This window comes from Peromyscus eremicus, chromosome 4 (genome assembly GCF_949786415.1).
Source record: "Peromyscus eremicus chromosome 4, PerEre_H2_v1, whole genome shotgun sequence".
In the NCBI taxonomy this organism is placed as follows: Eukaryota; Metazoa; Chordata; class Mammalia; order Rodentia; family Cricetidae; genus Peromyscus; species Peromyscus eremicus.
Genome location: NC_081419.1, coordinates 124198722 through 124225118, shown reverse-complemented (window position 1 = coordinate 124225118; position 26397 = coordinate 124198722). Strand labels below are relative to the sequence as shown.

The 26397-nt window shown below is 47.3% G+C and overlaps 1 protein-coding gene across 1 annotated transcript in view; it reads left to right on the top strand.

The window, feature by feature from the left end:
- Window positions 1-26397, top strand: part of Ninl (ninein like) — a 77335-nt gene that overhangs the window by 17120 nt on the left and 33818 nt on the right. The window contains exons 2-7 of the mRNA XM_059261598.1: window positions 11976-12169; window positions 12752-12848; window positions 17945-18117; window positions 19570-19636; window positions 22241-22431; window positions 23107-23259. Of these exons, the coding sequence (XP_059117581.1) occupies window positions 11987-12169; window positions 12752-12848; window positions 17945-18117; window positions 19570-19636; window positions 22241-22431; window positions 23107-23259 (864 nt within the window). The 5' untranslated portion in view covers window positions 11976-11986. The remainder of the gene's footprint in view (window positions 1-11975; window positions 12170-12751; window positions 12849-17944; window positions 18118-19569; window positions 19637-22240; window positions 22432-23106; window positions 23260-26397) is intronic.

The window sequence follows — 26397 nt, the reverse complement described above, 5'->3', positions numbered from 1 at the left end:
AGCTGGGTGGGTGGCCCCTGATGTCTTCCTCCTTCTCTGGCTACTTCTTTTCTCCTCCCAGTTTTCTCCTTCTATATATCCTCTCTTCCTGCCAGCCCTGCCTATTTCTCTCTTCTGCCTCATTATTGGCCATTCAGCTCTTTATTAGACCCATCAGACAGGCACAGTAACACAGCTTCATAGAGTTAAACAAATGCAACATAAACAAAAGTAACACACCTTAAAATAATATTCTACAACACTCCTGAGTGTCATTTATTGACTCTAGCCAGATTCCACTCGTCCAAGCTCATTACACAGCAGGAGCTGTTGCTTTTCACAGATGAGCAGAATTCTATCCAAATTGCCATCAGAGCTGAATGGATGACCCTTTTTACTGTGTACACACCTGTCAGTAGGATCATTGCAAGTTCAAGACCAGCTAGGGCCACATGGTGTACGGCCTCGTCTCAGAAATGGCAAACAAACCGTAAACCAAGCAAACGAACAAAGCTGTAACAACAAATAATGACTGGTGGGAATTCCGTTCATCTCCTGTTCTGCTTGTTCATTGCGCGTTTCTCTCCCTGGACACACCTTGGAGGGTGGATCTTTTCAGAGCTTCATCCTTCCAAAGGGGGCATTTCTAGACTTGGCTATTTACCAGTCAGAATCAGAAGGCCTTTGCCAAACATCTTCTCCTCCTGGCCCCTTGGGTTCTCTAATAGAAGAGCCTAGGAGGATGAGTCACTTCACAGTGCCAGCAGGACTAGAACCCAGGCTCTGGAGTACACCTGTGCTTTTGACTCGGGATGAAGTTGTGATGGACTCACATATCAGAGGATTATTTATTACTGTTCCTTCAGTAGACTTTTGACTTGAGTGGCAAGAAAGGAGAAAATGAGAAAAGGTTTGTGGGAGATAGCTTTCTGTGTTCTCTCTTCACAGCTGTTAGGAGTGGACACAGGTCTGCCCCTTCTGTAGATGCTGGATGTTCTTGCACCGTCAGGTCAGCATTTCGTTCATTGCTGAACTGCTTGTTGTACTTTCTTTGACTGTAATGGCCTCCCTTTCTAGAGGCATGCTTGCCAACAGATGTGTGTAGCAAGCTTAGTTAGAACCTGGCCAACATCATGAGTTCTGAAACTGTCCCAAATCTGGTTTTGCACATGTGGAAACAGTTTTCAAAACACGTTGGTGTACTCAGGATTTAATGAAGTTGATTTAATGAAAGGATGACACGAACCAAGTTGCCTTGGAGTGCCTGTCACGCCTGTCATTGAGGATATCTCTCTTAGTCATTGTGCAGCATGCACATAGGTCATGAGTTTCTGAGAACCCTTGTCTGCAAATGAGAGAAAAGAGTCAGAATGTTTTCGCTGCGCACAGAGTAACCGAGGGAAAGGAGGCAGGTGTCGGCAGCCATTGCTGGAGGATCCGTTAGGAGCCAGGCTTCTACTGAGCAAGCCGGATGATGGCTGTGGCAAAGCTCTGGACCCAGGAGCTGCACTCAGCCTGCACCTTATACACGCAGGTGGTGGCTTCTGGAGCTCTGTGTAGAGCAGGCTGTCCCTGTGACCTTAGCCTCACCATTCCCTAGAGCTTCAGTGGTGAGAGGACCTTAGAAGATGTTGTCCTGGGCCCAAGAGAATCAGGATTTTGGATCACAAAGGTGCCCTGGATCAGGTTTGGCTTCTTCACTTGATATCTCAGTTAGGTCCAGAGAGATTAAGGTGTTTGACTGAGGCCATACAGCTTCTCGGAGAGTGGACATACCAACAGTACCATTCTGGGGGTGCAGGAAAACATCAGCCACGCTGGGCCGGGATGGAAGTCGGTGGCTGTCATCATGAGCGCTGTCATGGCAGAAAGTGCATGATGGCTGGAGGATCATGTGCCCTTGAGTTAGACCGAGTAAGAGAAGAACCCTAGAGAAGACCCGCTGGGCAGATCGTGGAGAAGACCTGGGGAGGGTGCCTGTGTTAGCTGCTGAGAAAACAGAGGGCAAAGCACAGGGGAGTAGTCATCATCCAGCTGAGTGTGTTCCACCCAGCTTCCTAAGTTGACGCTTTAACACCTCCCATACCTCAGCATCTGGCTCTTTTAGAAACAGGGTCTTGAAGGGGATATTATGTGAAAATAAGGTAAAACAGGAAGTACTGTGTCAGCCCACATGTAACACTGAAAGCATGATTTTGTACATCTAGTTCTTGGCACACACCACCTGGTGTCCTACGGTTTCATGTAGGCTGACAGGGACTCCCTAGGGGCAGCACAGACTTGGGACAAAGGCTTAGTCTGACCTAACTACTTCTCCATCAGGTGCTCGTTACAAGCTCTAGGTTGTGAGCTGTGCTTATGACAGAGTATACTGTAGAATTCCTACTGACAGTGTGCTAGGCAGCTTACAGGACTGAGGCACATTTCCTCATTGCTTAGAGGGACCTAAAGCGAAATGCTAAAATGATAGGAAGATATTGGTCTAAGGATGGAAACGAGCCATTCTGTAGTGGGAAGAAGCCAGTGATCTACTGTACACAGTGACTATGGTGGATTATTATGAATCACAGTGGTTCTCGTCACCTGGGGAAATGGTATGATGAAATGATGTATCCTGAAATAGTGGCACTTGATGGCTTAAATATACAGTAAGACTTACTTTGAAAAGAAAATAATAATCGTTGTATTACAGATACAGATGTTTTGCCCAGGTCCCTGTGTGTGTCACTCTGGGTAACACTTCTGCAGGCACAGGGAGGTGCCCAGCTCTCTGTGCACATCCTGGCTGGCTGATCTTCACCCAGACACACAGTGCACAATATCAGCAGTAACTCGGCTTTCAAAATCTAAGTCCTTTAGAAATGCTTCAGTTCTGCAGGCATTGGCTGATGTCACTGCTGTAGGTGGTGCAAAGATAGACCCCAAAGTGACTGTAGGTTCTGTATGTCTGTCCCTCGAAGCTGGCAGTCTTTCTGAGTCTTCCTACTGGGGAAGTGGTGTCTGCCTAGGTGACCAAAGGGGACAGTTAGACCAGCTGACTCTCCATGCCCCACGCATGGAGAGGTGGTGGACAGAGGGGACTTGAGAAGCATCTTACCCTCCCTTGGCTCCTGCCAGGACAGAGAGCAATTGCCCTCTGAGGAAGTTCTCCAAGCTGCCTCAGACAGTGTTCTTCCAGGACAAGGGGTCAGGGTAAGGTGCTGGGTGCTCCTGGGATCAGAACACAGTTTTCTTTTCTTGTTCTCCTCAGAACACCTTTCCCGATGGCCTGAGCCAGGAAACGTCGCCTGTGTGCCTCTCTTCCGCTCAGGGTGTGTGTGCTCAGCAAGGAGGCCCTTTCCCAGGTCCCTGCAGATGAGGCTGGTTCCACGTTGAGTGGTGTTCCTGGTGTTTCTCTGCAGTTTCCACAGCATGGGGCTTTGCATGTTCACATATTGGCACCAGAAGCACCTGGTCTTTCCCAGCCTGCAATGGAGATAACTGTTGTGGAATACTAGTTTAAGATGTGTTACATTAGTTAATGCTGTGGAATATTTGTTTAATGATGCACAGATGTGTTGCATTCTTTTATGTTGCATTTGTTTAACTCTGTGAAGCTGTGTTACTTTGCCTGCCTAAAACACCCAATTGGTCTAATAAAGAGCTGAACAGCCAATAGCTAGGCAGGAGAGGGATAGGCGGGGCTGGCAGGCAGAGAAAATAAAATAAGAGGAGAAATATAGACTTGAGAGAAAGAAGAACTAGGAGCAAGAAAAGAAGGAAAGGAGGAACTAGGAGCCAGCCATCCAGCCACACAATCAGCCATGGAGTTAAGAAGGGAAGAAAGATAATATGTAATAAAGAAAGGTAAAAGGCCCAGAGACAAAACATAGTTAAAAGGAAACAGGTTAATTTAAGTTAGAAAAGCTGGCTATAAACAAGTGAAGCTAAGGCTGGGCATTCATAAGTTAGAATAAGTCTCTGTGTATTCATTTGAGAGCTGGGTAGCAGGTCCCAAAAAAGTTAAACAAATAAACAAACAAACTACAGATAACAATGTAGCAGCAGCAGCAGTAGAGGCAGAGGTGGCAAGGTCCTGTGGGTGCCAGGTGCCAGCTTTGTGGTGAAACGGATGAGAATAACCAAATAGTTTGCACTAGAGAGTGTGGGCTGGAGGTGGAGGAATCTGGTTCCTCTTTAACCACATTGGAGGGTCTCCAGGTCTTTCTGCTTTGTGGGAATGTGGCAGGTCACCATGGGCCTACCAGAGGAAAGCCCACACTGTCCCTGCCCACTGCAGTCAGTACTTGTTACCGGCTCCTTCTCTGGACTCAAGCGGCAAACACTTCAGCCCTCACCTTGGATCTTCTCAAAGGACAGCCAGTAGGTCATCCTCTCCTTGCACATGGCTGGATGCCCTGGGGCAAATTGGGGAACAAGGCGCATACTGACGTCACATGGCTCCTATGAAGCAGTAGAGCAGGATGATTAATGTTCCAGGTGGGGGTGGAGACGAGCACAAGCTGATTTGGAGTGACATCTAGGCACTTACAGAAGGGGAAGTCACACAAATATGAAATCAAGCATTCTGTGTGTGTGTGTGTGTGTGTGTGTGTGTGTTTCCAACCAGGCATAAAGAGTACAGATCAAACAACTCAAATTTGAAATATCGTGTACAACCAGAGACAAGAGATGGGGTGATTTGTGGAGGCTTCAGGATCTCTCTCAGCATGGCTGTGCAGTAGCCAGGTGCAGTAGCAGGCCATTAAAGCCTGCCCCATAGCCGTGGGGCTGAGCTGTCCCTGCCACTCTGTCTTCACTTCTGGACTCCAGATGGACCCTCACTGCTGCTTCTCAGTCTTCTGTTGCTTGCTCTGATCTGGTCAGCAGAAGATACTTAGAGGATGAGTTATCAGAGAGAGTATATTGATTTGAGACAAGAGAGTTAAAGAATTCATATGCCTTCCCAGCCAGAGTCACTGCAGCTCTTAGAGATTAATAGAGGAAAACACTCTTTTGTAGCAGTAGGTGACTGCTGCTGTCTGGTGCACCCAAGGGAGCCAGCCATGAACAGGAATCCCTATCAGCATATGTAGGTTCACAGCATATGTAGGTTTGCTTTGGAGACCGGGCTGGCCTCGAACTCACAGAGATCCGCCTGCCTCTGCCTCCCGAGTGCTGGGATTAAAGGCGTGTGCCATCACCGCCTGGCTAAAACACCTGATGGTCTAATAAAGAACTGAACGAACAATGGTAAGGCAGGAGAAAGGATAGGTGGGACTGGCAAGCAGAGAGAACATATAGGAGGAGAAATCTGGGAGAAGAAAGGAAGGAACCAGAGAAGGAGGACATCAGGGGCCAGCCACCCAGCTACACAACCAGCAATGGAGAAAGAAAAAAAGGTATACAAAATAGAGAAAGGTAACAGCCCAGAGGCAAAAGATAAATGGGTTAAGAAAAGCTGGCAAGAAACAAGCCAAGCAAAGGCTGAGCATTTGTAAGTAAGAATAAGCCTCCATGTGTAATTTATTTGGGAGCTGGGTGATGGGCCCCCCAAAAAGAGCAAAAACAAACAACAAGAAAGAGCCAGCCCCAGGCAGCATCATTCCACAGAAGAGGTCTGTCCTCTAGGTATCTTTTCAGCTTCTGCCATTGAAGTAAAATTCAGGATCATTAGGACAATACAACTACAGCACTGGTAAATGGAAAAATTAAGGCTCCTTACAATTGTAGAGAAGAGCAGCAGTCCTTAAAAGGAGATGGTGTGGAGTGTATCTTATATAGATAATAACTAAATGCTGATTCAGCAGACACAAATAGATTAAAGACTGGGGTTTTAAAAAGCAAAATCGATCAGTAGGTGTGAGCATGTGCCTTAACCCCAGCACTAGGGAGGCAGAAGCACGTAGATCTATGTGAGTTCAGGACCAGCCTCGTCTATATTAAGTTCCAGTCTATCCAGGGATACGAAGAGGACCCTATCTCAAAGAAGTGTGGTTGTGTGTGTGTGTATCTGTCTGTCTGTCCAAAGAGCAGGTTTTACATCAGAACACACTGCAAACTGCATTTGTGGGTCACTTTGCATGTATTAACTTATATTTGTTTAAGTGCATAAACTTTGGCTTAATGTGTAATGTGTAGACACATATTTCTGAAAGCAACATATAAAACATCTACTAAAAAGCACTTTAAAATAGTGCTTACAGAGCTGTCTTTTAAAAAATTTTTTAATATAGATACCTGAAATATCTGTTTAAAGACAGTTTCCTAGATAGCCAAATGTCTTTAACATAAATAGCAGAAGGCAATTAAAACAACAACACATAAAATCTTATCTTCTCAATCAGGTATAAAATGGTCCTAAAAGCAACACGTCTGTAAGAGTGTTATTTGCTGTAGATGCAAAAATAATGCTCTAGTTGCATTGATGACTTTTTATTAGAGCATTAACATTTTTTAAAAATAGCTGAATATGGCCAGGCAGTGGTGGTGCATGTCTTTAATCCTAGCACTTGGGAGGCAGAGGCAGGTGGATCTCAGTGAGTTCAAGCCCAGCCTGGTCTACAAAGCAAGTTCCAGGACAGGCTCCAAAGCTACACAGAGAAACCCTGTATCGGAAAAAAAAAAATAGCTGAATATTATTCTGTTCTTCAAATAGAGATTTTAAAAGTTTTGAATTCTTTTTTCATTATGTCTTGTCTCTGTGTGAGTGGATAAGTAAGTGCATGTGAGTGAAGGTACCTATGTAGGCTACATGTGCTTGATACCCTGGAGCTGACAACTTGGAGGTTTTGAGCCACCCTGTATGGGTGCCGGGAAATGAATGTCCATCCTCCATAACAGCAGTAACTGCTCTTAAGCGTCTTTCCAAACCCACACACTCTAGATTTTTATCAGTGGGGATAGGACGCTAATTTCTGTCTTGTAGTCTTCTCAGCCTATGCCTAAATCTATGGTCAGGGTGGACCAAATTCTAACAAGTACACAAAGATCCAACAGTATCAATTAAATGACATTCTTAAGTTTCCTGATGTCAGAAGATGATGGACAGCTGTTTATGTGTGTCGACTTTCTTGCATTTCCCCCAGGTCTTTAGTAGACAAATGCTGTACAAAGCACTAATTACTCCTTAAACAGAGTTCGTATCTACCCACTGTACATTTTAGGAACCAAGAAACTGACCAGTCTCATAATTCAGCTTCTTCATGATTCTTTACTGTTGATTAAATAGTTAATCGATGTTTGGAAAGTGAACAAGCAAATTTGAAGTGAATCCTAGGAATCTATCTCTTACCTTTTGAATTTATTTATGCATTTGTTTATAGACATAGTTTCATTATGTAGCCTGGACTGGTCTGCAGCTTGCTCTGTAGACCACGAATGGTACTAGGAAAATTGGATATTTAATGTGGAAGAGTGAAACCAGATCTTTATCTCTCTGTCTGCATAAAAATCAGCTCTAAGGGGACCAAATACCTTAATGTAAGACCTGATACTCGGAAATTGCTATTAGAAAAGTAGGGAAAAACTCATCTAGGTAGAAACACAGGTAAGAATTTTGTGACTTGGACTCCATTTGCTCAGGAGATTTGGCCAACCATTGACAAATGCACTGTCATAAAATTAAAAAGCTTCTGTACAGCAAAGAAAACAGTTAACTGAGTAAAGAGATGCCTGCAGAATGGGAGAATATCTTTGCCAGCTGTATATCTGATGGAAGTTTAATGTTTAGAATATACAAAGAACTTAAAACTGATGAAGAAGAAACCAATCAAAAAGAGCTAAGGAGTCTGGAGTGATGGCTCAATTAGTAAAATATTTGCAAGGCCAATCAATAGTATAGAAATTGATTCTGATGGCTAAGAAGTGCTGAGAGCAAACACTGCTACTGAAGGCAAGACCGCTAAGTGTGATGTGTGGTACTCAGCTGGATCCTGGGCTCTGGCTCCTGGCAAACCAGGACCCCATTTGGAATGATTACCTTTGGTCTTCTTTGTTCATAGTAAGCAGATTTATAGAGGCCATTTGATGGGGCTTGTTTCCTATTACAGAGGTACCCAGGTCCCACAGAGGAGCATCACTTATGTAGCCTCTGAGCTGCTCCTGGTCTTTGATATTCAGTGGGGTCATGGGGACAGGGATTAGATTCCCTTGGGACTGCAAACCAGCATTGGCTGCCTCTGCCTCCAGAGGGCTTCTCTGTCCTGTAGAGTGACTGCCAAGGGTGATTGGCTGGGGCGGATCCCATGTGTTTGGAAGTAGGTTTTACTCCTGTGTGATGAACAGGCTTTGGCTTCCCTTGGCAGCAATGTTTACCGTTGAGTTTCAAAATCAGCACTTTTGAGACTCCTCATTTCTGTTAGAAAAACATATATCATGAAGCAGCCAAGTGAATTATTACCCCATTTTACATTTAGCTGCCCAAAGCCAGGCTTTTGGGTGGTTTGATGTGCAAATTATCTTACACATCTGTGGAATCCTGAGGAGTATCAAATAATGAATTTTGAGTGAAGAAGAAACAGAAAAGACTTTTGACATGCCCAGGGAAATGGTGTTCATTATTGACAACAAACTGTTTTGCTGCAGGTCTGGCCCGGGATGTTTGAATGGGTACAACAGCTTCCTTAGGAGGCAGTCTAGATGTCAAAAGATTCTTCACCCACTGAAAGCTGGCAACTGAGAATAATGGGAAGCAGTTTGGGTGTGATTTGTTGGGAAAGTAGAAAATCTGCCACATAATATTTTCACAAGTGTTAGGTTACAGACCCTCGAGTTGTGTCCACTTCCCAGAGTCAGGCTCCCCACCCCCAACCCCTGTAGCCTCCTTCCCTAAGGAGTTGGTAAGAGACACAGCGCTGGGACTTTGCAGCCCCCAGCTGAGTCATCTCCTCCTCCTTGAAGCCACGGTCAAGGCCGAACCTGCTCAGTGCTGCTCAGACCCAGGATGTCCTTCTGCTGAAGCTAGCCTTTCACCAGTGCCTTCCTGACCTAAGCAGGCTGGGTCACATGGAATGGAATTTACCTCCCACCCCCAAAACCTGTAAGGGTAAGAAACCTCCCTTTGTTCCTTGGGATCCAAGGCTCTTTCTGCCTTTAAGACCCCATCACTCTGCTGTGGCATTATAACTCTCCTGATATTGTGGAAACTGAGGGAACTAAGGGATTTTTTCCTCATGACCCTGTAATGCTATCCTTTATGGTTAATTCTAAAGTTTTTTCTTGGTCCTGAAGTCTTGCTGTTCCACTTCGGGCCAAGTTGCTGTCTGTAACTGCCTGAGAAATTTGCCCTTTAAGGATGGTTTATTCTTGGCTTCCTTTCTGCAGACTTGTTACATCTTTTATTGTCCTTGACAAGAGGCAGACCTGACCCATGCCTTTTGTGATGGCAAGTGGAGATCGGAAGTGGTGCTGTGGAAGCACCACACTATTCCCTTTTCTAGTAGGAAGGAAACCGGACAGAAGCACACAGCTGTCTTCCTAAGCTCAGCAGCCACAGGCTCCATCCCACCTCGGGGCTCTGGCCAGATGCACAGGCCACATCTGCCCCCTCAGTGCACTTTGATGCCAGCCTGGATGGTGACATGCATTTCTCTCTCAGTTGCTATTGCAGGACGTGGCCCAGTGAGACCTTACCTCCGTCCACACTAGGAACCAGTGCTTCTTGTCAATGTAATGTGAGCTGTGGACATTGCCACTTGGGGTGGAGGCTGTTCGGGGATGACAAGGAGAAGGAAGAAGAGAGAGGGAGTGAGGGGGCACTTGAGACAGACAGTGGCAGGCAAAAAAATGTAGGCACATGTGACATTGGGCCTTGGCTGGATAGAAGCCTGTGGGATGTTGCTGTGGGCCATGAAGATGGCAGAGCATTCTGGTATCCGGATGTATCCTACTTCTCTTTCTGTTACTGTTAAAACACTTGACCAACGGGTGGTGGTGATGCACGCCTTTAATCCCAGCACTCGGGAGGCAGAGGCAGGTGGATCACTGAGTTCAAGGTCAGACTGTTCTATGTAGAAAGTTCCAGGCCAGCCAAGACTACATTGAGACCCTGTCTCAAAAAGGGGATGGGAGGTGTCAATATTTTAATTACACAGTATTCTGGTTTTTTTTGTTTTGTTTTGTTTTTTGGTTTTTGTTTTGGGTTTTTTGTTTGTTTGTTTGTTTGTTTGTTTGTTTTTTGTGTGTGTATGTGTGTGTGAACTTGACACAAACTAGAATTATCTGGGAAGAGGAACCTCAATTGAGAAAACGCCTCCATCAGATTGTCCTTTGGCAAATCTGTAGGGCATTTTCTTGATTGATGATGGATATGGGAAGGCCTAGCTCACTGGGCACAGTGATACCCCTGGATAGTATAAGAAAGCAAGCTGAGGGGCTGGAGATGGCACTGGCTGCTCTTCCAGAGGTCCTGAGTTCAATTCCCAGCAACTACATGGTGGCTCACAACCATCTATAGTGAGATTTGGTGCCCTCTTCTGGTATGCAGGCATACATGCAGACAGAACACTGTATGCATAGTAAATAAAATAAATCTTGAGAGAGAGAGAGAGATTGAGAGAGAAAGAGAGAGAGAGAGAGAGAGAGAGAGAGAGAGAGAGAGAGAGAGAGAGAAAGCTAGCTGAGCAAACCAGTAAGCAGCACTCCTGGATGGCCACTGCTTCGGTTTCTGCCTCCGGTTTCTGCCTTGAGTTCCTGCTCTGACTTCCTTTAATAATGGACTGTGATGTAGAAGTGTAAGCCAAACACTTTCCTCCCCAAGTTTCTTTTGGTCATGGTGTTTATCACAGCAATAGAAATCCTAACTAAGACACATGGCCACCCTATCATCTTTATCATCTTTATCATTGATGGACACTTTGAGTGCTTCTCCTCTTGGCCATTTTGGGGTTAATGCTATAATGAATGTAGAAGTCCAAATATCTCTTTAAGACCCTACTTACTCTTCTTTGGGGGTATCTACCCAGAAAAGGCATTGCTGGTTATAGGATAACTCTTTTAGTTTCTCTAAAACTAAAACATCTCTGTGGGGGTTTCCATAGCAGTCACACCATTTTTTATTACCTCCATCCATCCATCTATCCATCCATCCATCCATCCATCCATCCTTCCCTCTTCTGTGGCTGTACACTTCTCCTAGAAAGTAGAAGTTCAAGTTCATCATCCACTCCAGTGGTTCTGACAGCCTGTGTCCGGGAAGAAGATATTCAGCTTCATCTTGACACGGCCAACCACCTGGGAGGTATCATGAGAAAGAGGCTTTAACGTTTTATGCCTCCTGCCTCAGCCTCCCCAGTCTCTAGGACTACTGCATACTTTTATTGGTGTTTCTCTTTCATATGCCCTTTTATTTAGTGAAGTTTAGTGTAGAATTTACTAACTTAAATTTTAAGTAGATATTTTTATGTAAAAGGAGAGATCTTGTGTTTATAAGGTAAAACGGAAGAGTATGTGTTTCTCTGTGTGTGTGTTGAAAAATGGTGTTTGCTCTTTAAGATATTACTAACATTTTTTTTTAGGTATTGGAATTGTGAATGCTTTGAGCTTTTTTGTGCTTATCTCTTTTCTCCTCCTCTCCTCCTCCGCCTTCTTTCCTCTCTTCTTCACTCCTTTCTCCCCTCCTCATTTCCTTCTTTGAAAGGAGTATTGTTATGTTGCCCAGGCTGACCTCAGACTCTGGGGCTCAAGCAGTTCTCTGCTTCAGTCCCATATGTTGCTGGGTCTGTAGGCAAGTGCCATAGCACCAGGCTTTGTCTGTTTTTTAGTTAGTTATTCTAGAGTTTGTTTTGTTTTCACAAGAACAAAATCCCTTTTCTTGTAACTGCTGACTGACGAACGGCTTGGGCCCCTGTCCTAGACACTAGCCTCTCCTGCAAAGAGAAGCTGATTCCTCCAGCTGCACTTGACCCCGAAAGGGCTCCTGATGCCTCTGTGGACACGGCTTTTGTCCAACATGTAGTCCTGAGAGGAATGGGGCCGGGAAACATATCCTAACATGTGCTTTTCTTCTTTGTTACCAGCCTGCTATGGGATGGACAACGAAGAAGAGGACCACTATGTCTCCCAGCTCAGGGATGTCTATAGCAGCTGTGACACCACGGGGACCGGGTTTCTGGACCAGGAAGAGCTGACCCAGCTCTGCACAAAGCTTGGCCTGGAAGAGCAGCTGCCAGCCCTTCTTCAGATGCTTCTTGGAAATGACCGCTTGGCCAGGGTGAGTGTGGGCTCCCTGTGAGGGAGTGTGTAGAGCTGTGCCACTGACACAGACATTTGGTACACAGCACCCAAAGAAAGACAGTTGGGAAAGGAAGGTCGCCAGCAGTGAACCAGGCTTGTTCTAGGGTTGTGGCAAGAGCTTGCGGGAGGGAGTGTAAGCAGTCACCCCCACCATGTGTAGGTAGTGTAGGTGACCCACCACACCAGCTGCTGTTCTCCAGTTGTGTTGTTTAGTTCCGTTTCATAAAATGATTTATTTGGTGGTGGGATGGTGGGTCACGTTTACCTTCTGTATTAGAGTCTTCTAGTGAAAATAATTTTAAGTACATATTTGGAAAAGTGAAAGGAATGTTCTCACTCCAAAAGGCAGTGATCAGACATCTTTTGAGAAAAAAGACTCTTAGTGGTTTGGTTTGGTTTGGTTTTGTCCATCAAATTAAATGTGAATCTGTGGAAAGTTAAATGTGAATCTGTGGAAAGTTAAATGTGAATCTGTGGAAAGTTAAATGTGAATCTGTGGAAAGTTAAACTTGATTCTGTGGAAAGTAACAGTGTCTTCTCCTTACTCAACTTCCTACAGGTCAACTTTGAGGAGTTTAAGGAAGGTTTTGTGGCTGTGCTGTCCTCTGGCTCTGGTGTAGGACCCTCTGATGATGAAGGTAGTTCCTCGGAGTCAGGTAAGAGACTTTCCTCTAAGCACTTAAGTTTTCTTCCTATATTTGTCTGTGACCTCTTAACTTTTCTAAATTCCAGCCTTTCTTTCTGTCACCATCAAGCTGTGTAGACTTGAGCAAAATACCTGGAGTTTCCGCTTCTGTAAATGTCCTGAGATACCTGTAGGGGGCGCTGACGAGTGAACTGAGGGGTGTGGAGCAGGGAGAGGTGGTACCCAGGGCTCTGAGGTACCAAGCAAGCAGACTGGCCTTCTGTCCTGGACAGTAGCATCTGCTGTCTGGTGTTAGTGTGCTAACAGGACCTACAGGAATCCAGTTGTGGAAATGCTTGTGGGGCAGGAACACAAGAATAAGTACAACTGTGTCATGGCAGGAAGCCACCAGGCCCAAGGACTTGGTCCTCAGGTACAAGAACAGTGGGCCTGGGGGCCGGGGGGTGGAGCTGGAGGCAGTTCTGTTGAGGGACATGAGGACTGTATGCGGTGGGTGTTTCACTGGACACAACTACCCCCTCTGGCATGCTGTATGACCATGTAGGGTGACTAGGTTGAAGGACCCTACCTAGTCAGGAGCAGAGACATAGAGATGAGTAACAGTGAAAGTCACAGGGACTGGCACTCACACCAAGTGTCTTCTAGGTGCTAGGCCTTGAACTTCATGTGTATTTTATGTAGATTTTACCCTCTTAGAAATCCCGGGGTCCTGTCATACCCACAGTTGAGCTGAGAAGACATTTGTCCCTGATCCGTCATTAGACCGAGACAGCTTGGGTTTGAGTCCCCGTTGTCCACTGTCCCTGTGCACACAGTGTCAGAACACGTGCTGCTCACTTTGGATGATGTCGTCAGCCCCTTCACCACCTCCTGTCTGATGGCAGAGACCCTGGGCACAGGACAGAGAGCCCTGGGGTCTGTGTCAGCCCCACACCGCGTGCACAAGTGTTTGTCTCTTCCCTTTCTCTCCAAACATGAAGAGGGCTTGTGGTCTCTCCTGACACAGAGTTTGGGCGGTAGTTGGGATATCAAAATGTCTTTGGAAAAGTGAGACCCAGCCCCTCTGTTGGACCCAAGGTCAAAGTTACCCTACTTCCTGTCATGTGACACTGCACAACTTAAAACCCACCGTCTCTGGAACATGTTCTGTTTCCCAAAGAAGTGAACCTCTTTAACGTCTGTACTTCTTCCTCTCCAATACCAGTTCTTTTTCTTTTCTTTTGATAGAATTTGAGAAGCTTTTCTCAGCTAAGTAGCTCCATGCCTTTCCTGAAACACGGCCCCATGTGCCATTGAATGGAGACCAACTCCTGCCCATCTCTGTTGTGGGACCTCCAGGGAAGAGATGTGAACAAAAGTCTGTTTGCTCTAGATAAAGCACTGACTACAGGCCAAAGAAAAGATTTTTACCCGTGCCTCAGTGGGGAAACCAGTGAGATTAGTTAGGCACAGGAGCATGGATGGGTCCCCACTCTCCACCAGCCTCTTTCCCCTGGCTGTTGCTCAGTGCTGATACAGCCTCGCACCGGGGTCTTGTGAGCCTTGTGTCTTCCTGAGCTTCCTCAGTCTGATAGCTTCAAGAGCTCTGCTAGTCTTGTGAACCTCCCTCCTGACTGGAGGAGGGAATGTTTCAGTTTGGAGAAACTCCTTATAGACAGTCTGGAAACATCTACCTCCTACCAGAACTGACCTTGTGTTATGGACCTCTGGCCACAGAGTTGGGTCAGCCCTGCCTTCCCCCTCCAGGGCTGAGTCTGGTTCAGTCTTTTTCATAGTTCTCTGACTTGTCCATTCCTTGTCTCTGGTGCCTCACCCCTGCCTGCTTCTCAACCGTCTGGCTATACTGCCTGCCTTTTTGGTTCCGGTTACATCATCTTCATCCTGATTTCCAGCTTCTCTCCTAGTACCCCCCACCTTGCCATTAGAATGTGTTTATGTGGCCAAATGCCTGGATTAGGAGGGGCCACCGTGCATTTCTGTTCCCCCTTTCTTTTGCTAAAGGCCATTGGTGAACATGTAACTAAATGCGCTTGACTTTCCAACTCTGTTGTACTTTCTCAATAGTCTGTACACTTCATAGTGGCACATCGGTCTCCAGAGTTCTGGCCAGACAGTGGGGCTCCTGCAAGCTGTTATGCAGTGCATATGGAGTTGATGTTGTGATGGACAGGTGGGAAACGCTGGGTCCAGGTGACTTACGGTGCTCCCACCTCATGGGAGAGCTATGGTGCTCTGTCCAGTCGTTTTTTCCACTGCTCTGCCATCGGTGCTTCTGTGCGGAAGAGCCCTGTGTGTACCTTTTCTGAGTAGTGCTTCTCCACAGTGGAGGGTGCTTTCTCCTTGAGCTGCTCTGGTGAGATCCTTAGGACTGTTGCAAGAAGAACATGTATTTTCCTCCATGGTTCACTACTCTAAGGGAAGTGCTGCCTGTCTGTGGTTGAAGATAGAGTCACAGCAGTATGGAGTCTGTGTGGAGCCTGATCATGGACAATAGAGATGTGAACGGCACCGTTGGACAGGAGGAGGCCCACAAGAAAGAGAAGCATGGCAAGTTGCACCGTTTTCAGATGTGACCGACTAACTCCAGGGTGGGGCTGTAGCCATGGCCTGGTGGCCAGGGTCTCCTCTGTGGCAGGCCTCCTGGTGGGGAGGACGAGAGTGGGCATCCTTTTAGGTTGCCCAGGTGTCTTATGCTTTCCACTGCACAGGACAGGGGTTTCGTATTTTAGCCCTACCAGAAAGTGCTTCCCCGGGAGACAGGAAGGGAGCGCCATGCCCAGCTGTACCTTGCGCACAGATAGAAGCCAGTCAATGACAAGAGCCTTTGTTTTGTGACTGCTCCTTCTTGAGAGCCAAGCAAACAGGTTTATTAAGGAAAAGTGAGAGTAACTCTATAGGGTGGTGGAAGGGGTCCCAAGGGAGGGAAACACGGCTGAGACATGTGTAGGGGCTTTTAATAGGATTTATGGCAAAAACTGGACAAAGACTGAGGTCGTTTGAATTGAGATGTTTAATGCTTTCAGCATATCACCCAGGGGATAACTATGCACTGTTCTCCCAGTTAGGAGGGTGGTCATCTGAACTGCCCTCTGTCCCTCTTTGGCTTGCTTTGGTAGCTGCTAACCTTGGCTTCTGCTGGCTGCAAGCCCTGACCGAAACTGTAACTATTGACCTTGCAAGTGTTGCTGCTCTCTGATCGTGCTGGTATTTTGTTGACCTCCAACTGAACTATACACTCTTTGTTTTTCTGTTTACAGGACTAAAGGTCTTGAGTTGGGGTTTAAAGACACTGAGGCAGATTGTTGAAGATATGAAGTTCATTAAAAGAGTTATTGTCACCACAGATAGACAGACAACAGCATAGCAGGGCCTCTGAGGGGAATTGAGGCTACAGGACCCGAGACAGAGAGTGTGCATGGTCTCTGAAAAGAGTATCCATAGCCCTCAAAGAAGTGTAGAGGACCTGCTTGAAGTTTTTTTACCATGTGCCCCCCCCCCCCCGGCTTTTTTTATTCTCTCTGCCTGTAGGGAATTGACTCTAGCCTCAGGTCATTTTCTCATGTGTTCTCTTGATTTCTCTCAGTGGAATGGATGCTTTTCCTTCTTCTCAACATGCCCCATGACCTCTTTCCCTTCAAGGACACTATGTCTAGCCTGCCAATGCCTATTGTATTAGAGTAGTTATTAGTGATACTCATGATGACTGTTAAAGTGTCCCTGAATAAACAACCCTGTGTGTTTTCAGACACCTTGAATGCTACACTATCACTTCACATTCAGCATATCCAGAATGGAACTCAGCATTGACCTCACTAAACCTTGTTTCTCATTCCCAATTCCTGTGTGTCTTCAGGTCACCCGGATTTCTCCTCGGATGGTCCAGGGGTCAACAAGTAGTGACTATCAGCACAGAGGAAAGAATCTAGGTGGTTTTTGGTCTTACGAAGCTGCCTTCTGTTTGATAAAACCTAAGTAACATGTGCTATGAAAGGCCTGGCCTCAGTGGGCTCATCCAGGTCTCCTTAGCTGCCCTCCTTCAGAATCCTGATCCTGAATTCTTCTACAGAATCCACATCCCAACATGACTGCTGATCTTGTTGCCCATCCTGTGCTCTTCTTCCCACCTGTGCTCAGTTAGGATTGTGTAGATGTGTAGATTGGATGAGGTAAGAAGGACCACAAGGAAGTGAAAGGTTTAGAGTATTCCCCTCAGTCTGGAGACTGCAGTCCATGCTGCTTCTGCCTTCAGACTGCACAGGATTGCAGAGTTTGTCTTTGTCTGTTGCCCATGCCTGCCTATGGAGCCCCTCTAGCCCCAAGGGCTTGGGATCCTAAAGTAATCAGCAGCCTAGCAAGAGTGAGAATTTTCTAAAGAGACACATGTGTTCCTCACTCTGGCTATCTGGACCAGTGGAACAAGGCACCCAGAGAATTGGGATTTCCCCCAGAAATCTCACACTGAGAGAAGGAAATTGCTGAATCCTGGTATGAGCCAGAGGAGGATCTTGTCTCTAGGAAAGCAAAGCAGAAGGATTTCACATAGTGCTGGCAGGTTTTCAGCCTTGCAGGAGAAACTGAAGTCAAGACAATGATGGGTCACTGATAGGCAGAACCATACCTTGATTGAGAGTGCCAAATTATGCATATCTCTTGCCTTCTAGTTAAACCTTAACCTCGGGGGAGAGGGGTGTCACTGGATCTCTTTATTCCTGATGGTGGCTGAGCTTGGCTTGTTGGGATACAGGCTGTGACGCTGAGTCTAGTACTAAGAAAGGAGTTCTGGGAATAGCCTGAGTTCTCTAGCTACATGTTCTTGGACTGTTGGCATTTCCCTGAAATATGCTTAGCAAAGAGAAAGAACACTTGGTGTTTAGTAGGCACCCCCTTGCCCAACCTGGCTTTCCCAGTTTTGCTTTAAGTAACCGGACAGCCACTGTTAACTGCTCAGTGTCCTTGTGTCCTCCAGGGTAACGTGCTCAACAGTGTGTCTGTGAGCCATGCTGGGGCTCTAACCTGCAGCTTCTAGGAAAGGACCTTGTTGACAGCAGGGCCACCAGCCTGCTTTATAGCCCTCCCCCTTCCACCTGTCTCCTTTTGTCTCTCCAGCCACTTCCTGTGCTGTCCCTCCGAAGTACATGAGAGGCTCTAAGTGGTATGGCCGTCGAAGCCGACCTGAGCTTTGTGACTCGGCCACTACAACCAAATATGGATCAGAACAGCAGCCCAAGGGTAGTGTGAAGCCACCTCTGAGGCGTTCTGCATCTCTGGAGAGTGTGGAGGTGAGTCAGCCAGCCCTTCCCACTCAGATTGCCCAGCATTAGGGAAGTAATTGTTGGTTCATCACTGTCCACACACATGGTCCTGGAGGATGGAGGCAAGTTCCTGGGCCTTGAGTTGTCAGAAGCCTGGATGTGCACGGCAGCTGTGCTTCATCTGAAACTCTCTTCTCTGTTGGTGGCAGTCCTGGGTCCAGGCCACCCTCCTTCAGATTTGGAGCAATGGGGACTTTGTGATGACCTTTTCTTCTCTTCCGTGGCTCTCCAGCCACAACTTCCTTTCATTGTGGAAAGTTCAAGTTAGGGTTTCACAACAGAGGAACATTACATGCCAGGGAATGGAAAAAGGAGCCTTTGGTGAGCCTCCAGGTTAGGAATGTGGGAGTATGGAGTCCACAGTACTGTCTGCCTCAGGGTATACCAAGGTCCACACATCTGTAGTCCAGCATGGTGCAGCCAGTGCCTCCTGGAGTGTGGGAGCTGAGCCTTTCCCTGCCTCTGAGCCTTTCACTGCTAGCAATGGAGCCTCGCCTGCTTCGTGTAAAGAACTCTGTGCATCAGGCAGGTGAGGAGACTCAGTGGAGAGAGGCACCTCTGCCATCCTGACAGGTTGAGGGAACACACTTCTGAGCCCGTGACTTTCCGTCTCCATTGTGATTCTTCGTCCCTGACTCAGAGTGCAGATTCAGAGAACACTGTGTTGTCAGCTGAAGTGCATGCTGTAGAAGAACGGAACTGTTTACCACCAACTTGAGTTCTGACCTCTGAGAGTTAGGGCAGCTTTAAAAGGGCAGTGTCTTGGTCACCCTGGTGTTCGTTCGGAAATCAGCAGGTCACACAGCACTTGTTCAGAAGCTGGCTTTAGCTCTGGTCTCCTGGTGTGGTGAGGCTTTTACTTAAATCACACATTCCTTCATTGCTCTGTCTTCCAGGCTGAGGTATTAGTGCTTACTATGGATTGTATCGTCCCCAGAGCCCCTAAAGGGACAAGGGCCAGCCCTTCTGTGTGCTGAACTAATAGGGGTAGGAAAGGTTGTGCACAGGGCCATGATACCACAGTATTTGTTACAGGTGTCCCATGAGTAGAATGTTGGACAATTTCTGTCAGATGCTGGGGTGTAAAGCTGGCCACAGTCTGCTGTGAGATACAGGAGCTTTCTGCGTTTTCAGTGGGACCTGTTGGTATTTTACGCTAAGGGCCTGAGTATGCAGAACAAGGCATGTGCTCAAACTCATGTCTGAACCCTTTGCTCTGGAGAGGGCATTAGTCCTCGTAACATACAAAGCTCCATTTAGTGGGACCACAGCCAGCTGAACTTCAGTCTGAGGGTGTCAGCCCAGAGTACATCTTCGGTGACCCCTCCCACCCCAACATCCTTTGTACTCATTCCTGACGCTTCACCCGCTGTACCACACACTGGAGTACTCACATCCGTTTCTTCACGTGTTCCGCAGAGCCTCAAGTCAGATGAAGATGCTGAGAGTACTAAAGAGCCCCAGAATGAACTGTTTGAAGCACAAGGTAACTATGGCTTCAATTTCATGCTGTGTCTGATTGGAACTCTGAGAGCCATTGCTGGACAGGGCAGTGTCTTGGGAACTACATGTTTTATGTATGTGACACTCATAGGTTCCTTCTCCAGAAGTGGTTAGTATGTTGGTGTCACAGCCCTGAGACAGTCACTTGGTCTTCAGTTTTCCCCGAGACCAGTTCCTGAGATAGAGGCTTCTGGCCGAGGTTGCAAGGTCCTGCTGCTGTGATTCACAGCCTGTGGGGTCCAGGTGTTACCCAGGAGTCTCAGACCAAAGGGCTTGGCTTGGCCTGTTTGCAGGCTCTTGTGCTGTGAAGGGGTAGCCTCTGGCCCTACCAGGGCTTGAGTTGTCCCCAGCAGAGAGTAGCATGTGGTCCTGCTCCTGAAGAGCCTCACACAGCAACCAAATACCCACAGTTGGAGCAAATCAGCATCAGGAGAGTGTGGCTGGTCCAGGGGCTCTCGGTCATCAAAGCTGCTGTGGTCTGTGTGTGACACTGAGCCCCAAATAGCCACTGGGTACACGGGCATGAGCCGGATGTGAAGTACATCTGCACCTTTCTGGGATGGCGATTGCATTACTTGTTCATGGGGATGTAGAAATTCACAAAAAAAAGTTTTTCATAGTAGTACCCCAAGAGATGGTACAGAGGCTTTGTAGGGAGGTGACTTTATTCAAACTCATATTTGCCTATGTTGCTTCTGTGATAAAAGGTAAAGAAATAGTGTTTAAGTGTTGGGGTTGGCTCAGTGAGTAGAGTGCTTACCATATAGCCAGAGGACCTGAATTCAGAGTCCCAGCACTAACATAACAGGTTGGTAAAGCAGAGACAGTGGGATCCCTAGTGTGCTGACCACCTAACCCAATCAGCTCCAGGTTCATTGAGAGACTGTATGTGTGCCAGCAAACACGTGTACACTGACATATACATGAACATGTATGCAGGTGTGTGCATAAACATGAGTTGAATCCTGGAATTTAACTAGGGAGACGAGACCAGGGCCAGTGGCAAACAATTCCAAAGCAAGAAGAAAGTGTAGGGGGCTGCAGAGGTGGCCCAGCAGTTAAGAGCATTGGCTGCTCTTCCAGAAGACCCAGGTTCAATTCCCAGCACCCATATGGCAGCTCACAGCTGTCTGTAATTCCAGTTCCAGAGTATCCAATGCCCTCATACAGACACACATGCAGGTAAAACACCAATCATATGAAATGAATAAATCATTAAAAAAAAAAAGATAGGGTATAATTACATCAGTGATACCGCAGAAGTGATAAAAGGAGCTGGCCAAGGGACCGCCTAGGCTTTTCTGAGCCTTTCAACAGGCAGAAAGCAGCCTGAGCGCCCCTCACTGTGCAAACCACGGCATTTGCAGAGGGTTTTTATGAGCTTGGGAATAAGAGTGAGGATCATACTTGGCCGCAGCGGCCAAAAGCTTCATACTGCTGCTGCAGAGCTGCTCTGGGAAGGGGACTGGGGTACTCATGAAGAGTTGAAGAAGGTGGGTAGCATGACTCAGTGTCATGAGATCCAGGGCCTCTGCTGAGGCTCAGGAAGGCTGTCCTGAATCGTAGGAAGATGTGATGGTGACTCACATATCTGGGCTGAGGCTCAGAGGTGGACTGCTTTTGAAAGTCCTCTCAGCATGGCCCGGCTTCCTCATAGCATAATGGCTCAGGTCTCCCCACACAAGGTCTGGCCAGCTGGACTGCCTATCTTTTGTGTTATAGGAACCTACCCTACAGTCACACAGCATGACTTCTTTCACACAGCATGACTTCTATTGGTGAAAGCTGTCTCCAGACTTCTGAGGTTGGAGGAGAGAGGCCACAGACCCCCGGGTACTGACGGAAGAGAGAGTCAGCATTTGGAGTCATGATGTTAAACTGTTTCATGGGGAAAGCCAAAAAGATGAGGGCAGGCATTTCAGAAGAGGAGAGGAGTAAGAACATGAATGTGGCACATACATCTGTAAGCAGTTGGGGAGCACCCTGTGAGGCCCTTTAAAGCCAGACCTGTGAGACCCCAGGGCAGCAGGAAGCTGTTGTAAATCTTTGGAGAGGGCGGTGATGAAAGAACTTGTGTGTTAGGCTGCAGTGACCAAGGAGGAGGAGTCTGGAGCTGGTTGAAGAGGTTGGTACTCTTCTGGCTGCAGAGTGCTAAGCCCCAAGCCACTTGTAAGGAACTGGGAGGTGCCTAGTGGATGCATTTGTGGAGCTGGTCTGTCTTGTTGGAAAAGACATTAGACCACCTGTGAAGACATGAAGCTTCTAGCTCTGTCTACTCCTGGGCCATGAGTGAAATCTAGGCCTCGTTAACCTACACACAGCAAGTCCCCAACATTGGGCAGAACACTCTGCGATCTATGTCTTGGATCAGGCTGCACTGGCCCCAGGCCCTTTGGTGTGCTTTTCACTACTCAGCCTATGGTATCATTTGGGAGTACTCAGCCTGGCTTTCTTTGGAGGACAGTAGCTTTTATGTTACTTGTTGAGTTATGAAAGTAACTAATGCCCATAAGGCTAAGTTTTCCATTTGATTTTTTTATTATGGGTGTATTTATCAGTGTTTAACTGTGACCCTCCCTTGCTTCAGGCCAGCTCCGATCCTGGGGTTGTGAAGTCTTCGGGACACCCCGGAAATCCTGTAGCCCCTCCTTCAACACTCCTGAGAACCATGTCCAGAGCATCTGGCATGAGCTGGGGGTTGGCAGCAGTGGTCACTTGAATGAGCAGGAACTGGCTGTGGTCTGCCAAAGCATTGGGCTCCACAGGCTTGAGAAACAGGTAAAGGTCTGGGGCCGCCCCAGTGACGTGGTATTTGTAGTGGTCACATTTAGTGCTGAGTCTGGAAAAGCAATTCACCTTCAGACAGCAGTTTTCTTCTGCACTTTGTAATCTCAGATCTTTTGATGGCTCCCAGTGCTGTTGACCAAAACCTCTTGGGGTCCATCTTCACCCACACAGCCCATCCTCACAAACTTATGGCTGCCCTCAAGGGTCTCAGCTGCTGCTGAGACCTTCACTTCCAGCTCTCCTTCTGCTCAGAACAAATACCTTTCTTCCTCTGCCCAGCCCAGCCCAGTCCAGCACCTTTGAGCTTGGCTACACCCCAGGTGTGTGCGCCATTCTTCCGGGAACACTTGGGCAGGAAGTTGGCTGTGGTGATAGCATAGGTCCCTCCTCTTACTGTTCCTGCCCTGTATCCATGATGGACTGTAAGGCCGAGGCTGGGTTTCCAGCAAGGTATCCCCAGTGGACACTGGAGTATCTGTAGAGTTAGGACATTCAGATGCTGCCCACTCCTGACAAGGCCACGTAGGATTCAAACCAGTTGTGCAGCCTTCGTAAAGCAGCTAGACAGCTTAATTTTTGGATAAGCTAAGTGCTCTGTTGGGTGCTTGGAGTGAGAGGGACAGAGAAAGGTGACTCCAGGCCTGAAGAGTGGTGGCTTTTGTCTAGGAACTTGAAGAACTGTTCAGCAAACTGGATCAAGATGGAGATGGCAAAGTGAGTCTTGCAGAGTTTCAGCTTGGTCTGTTCGGTCATGAGCCTCCTTCACTTCCAGAATCTTCCAGTCTGGTCAAACCAAACGGGCCTTGGTCTCATTATCAGGTAAAATGGGAGAATTAAATGTCCAACACCAGCAGGACTTGGTATTGCTCCTTGACTGGTGAGGGTCCTGGCTGATGGTTCTGCCAGTGTCACGGCACTGAGCCCAGAAGCTGGATAAACATGCTCACACACCCGTGCGTGTGCAGCACTCCGTGGACCTCAAGCTTAGCTGGTGATGCGCATTCCTGACGGTATGTTACTCACCTTCTCTGAGCTCTGTGCTCATCTGTAAAATGGAAACAATCTGAGCACCCACTTCGGGAATTTCCAGAGAGTAGTGCAGTGTGGGGCACATGGCAGTTCCTCAGCATGTCCTCTGAGGTGTGCAGTTGGGTGATGTTTTCCTCTCCATTATACACTGAGGATGAGTTGTAGGGTAGTGTAACTTGTCTGGGATTTCTCCCCCATATGGACTGAGGGTTTTCTGACCTGAAGTCCTGAATTTTATTTTGTACAAGCCACTGTACTCAGAGGCTACTGGCCCGGCACGTGTTTCTTTAGCACCAAGACATAGTGCAGGCTAGCTATGGAGACAGGCACTGGTATGGCAGGTGCACTTGAGAATCTTAAGTTTTTGACTGAAATCACTGAGGACAGGCAGAGAAACTCAGGGGAAACACTTCAAGATGATATCAGCCCTTGGAGTCAGAAATACCAAGGACTGGGTGTGGGTCAGTGGTGGAATTCTTGCCCAGCATCCCTGCACCATTCTCATACCATATATAAACACAAAAACATCAAGTCAGAAAGCCTGAAGATGAGACCTCCCCCACCAAGTCAGTGTTGGTTCAGCTGGATCCCCCTCTGAGTGAGGCCATGTGTCTCCTGTGCTTTGGTACCACTGGCAGCTGTTATCAAATGGGATCTCAGAGCCTTTTAGAAGGCCCAGCAACTACCTGGACACTCCAGGCTAGCATATAAGGAGGACTGTATGTCCCATGTGCTTCCCAAAAGTTGCCTCTTCATCTGGTAGCCTCACCTATGGTCTAGAATGTGCTAGAAGTTGTAGCTCCTCTCTGTATACCTTATTACCTTTCCTCTCCTGCACACGGTGAACTGCTCCCATGTTCCCGGCACTGTGGCTATTGGACCAACTTCCCACCTTGTTTTCTCTTCTCCCAAACTACCTACAGACAAGTGTGCAACACACGCATACAGCTGCATGCATCCATACCTACTGTGCTTTGCTCACTGTGTGTACATGCACAATTCACTGAGTACACACACATCCACCATGAATGCATTCCTACTGTGGACATGGCACGTCCATTTTATGTGTGTATCTGCTGTGTACTCACATTGTAAATGCTCACTAGTTGTACACATGTGTGTTCACTGTACACTCATATCAACTATGTACACACATTTTCTGTATGTGTACATCCATTGTACGTTTGAACTTTCTGAAGACACATGTGAATCCACTGTATGTGTGTACATGCTGTAGACCTTGTGTATCCGCTGTATCTGCATATCCACTGTATGTAGATGTGTTTAGGCTCTGTACATGTCTCACCCAGTTTAGAGACATTCAGTCCACCATACCTACACATCCACTGTACGTGTGAATCTGCTGTAGTAACATTCACATCTGTGGTACTTGCATGCCCACTGTAGATGAGTAGTCAGTCAGTCTCTGGCTCTGCACCACCTACTATTGACCTGTGCACATTCAGTATATATCTGTATCTACTGTTAACTCCACATCTTCTGTATGTACACATCTGCTGAAGACATGCACAGGTTCTGTACATGCACACCCATTGTAGACACATGAACAAGTTCTATATGTGCATCCAATGTGGACATGCACATCCACTGTTCTTGCACACTGTACAAACACATCTCACTGTATACACTCCTACTACAAGCACACGTGCAGGCTCTGTACACACACCCCCACTGTGAACAGTTGCTTATTCACTGTGTATGTGCACCCACTGAGTATACACAGATCTTCTGTAAGTGCTCATCAAATGTAGGTGTGTACCTGCTGTAGACACATCCATTATCACAGTAACTTATCTACTGAATGTATAAGCCCACTGTGTGTTTACATATATGGCACACATTCATGCATACTCATAATTTATATACAAATATATATACACATTAACTTTAGCCTATGCTCATTGTACATACTCCATAAGTGCACACACACTGTGTTCTAACATATTATTTCACATGCTGCCAAGATGGAGAGAGGGCAGATTCTGACTTTAGTCTGTGGAGCACCAAATTCCTGCCCTTCTGATGTCTCTTGTTTCAGAATGTCTGCCTCCTACTTTGGGCAGCATTCAGGACTCCAGGGACTTGAGCAGAGTGACCTGCTTAACTGCAGGTCCTGTATGGGCTCTGCTCGCTTTATGTGGCTGTGCCAGATCCAGGAAGGCAAGCTCCAGAGAGATTCCCGTCAGTCCTGCCCTTCTGCTGTTCCTCAGTGCATTTGGGTATCAGGGCTTATGCACAGGTGGCCATCACTAGGCATGGTAGAGATGTTCTCTCCCTCTGTAAATGGGCAAGATGTCTGCTATGTGGGGTTGTTAGACAGCCACACAGCTCAGGAAAAGCTCTCCTGCACATGCTGGAGAGGTAGGGCCAGATGAAAGAGCAGGTGTACAGGGATAAAGGGAGACTGGAGCCGCAGCTGGCAAGAGAGCCGCCAGCAGGCCCTGCCTGGGTGCTGCACCTTGGTGAAGCGTTTCCAGGCTGGTCTGTGGAGCTGTCAAAATGCAGTCTAAGAAAGGGACAAACCAGGCTGGGAGAGGACAGGCTGAAGTGTTGGAGAAGGTATTTCAGCACAGGAGTGTTGAAAAGAGAAGGAGACCTAGGAACTGGAGGTGGTGAGGAGAGTTTGCAGCAGCCCATCTATATCACACAGGCTCCTTACAGCTGAGACTTGTAGGGAAGGACCCCAGGTGGGACGGAGAGGGTGGGAAATCATTCTCACCCTTGGGTTCAGGTAGTAGAGAAGCTCACAGGCAGCTTTCCCTCTGGGAGACTTCTTTACAATCCCATAAACTTCCCCAGTACTGCTTAGGCCTGGGCTGTGGGGCTTGAGTTCTGGGAAATGTGGGGTTCTGCTTGGGCTATTCTCCCCTCCTTTCTGAGCCTGTCTGTCATTTGCTTTCTCATCCT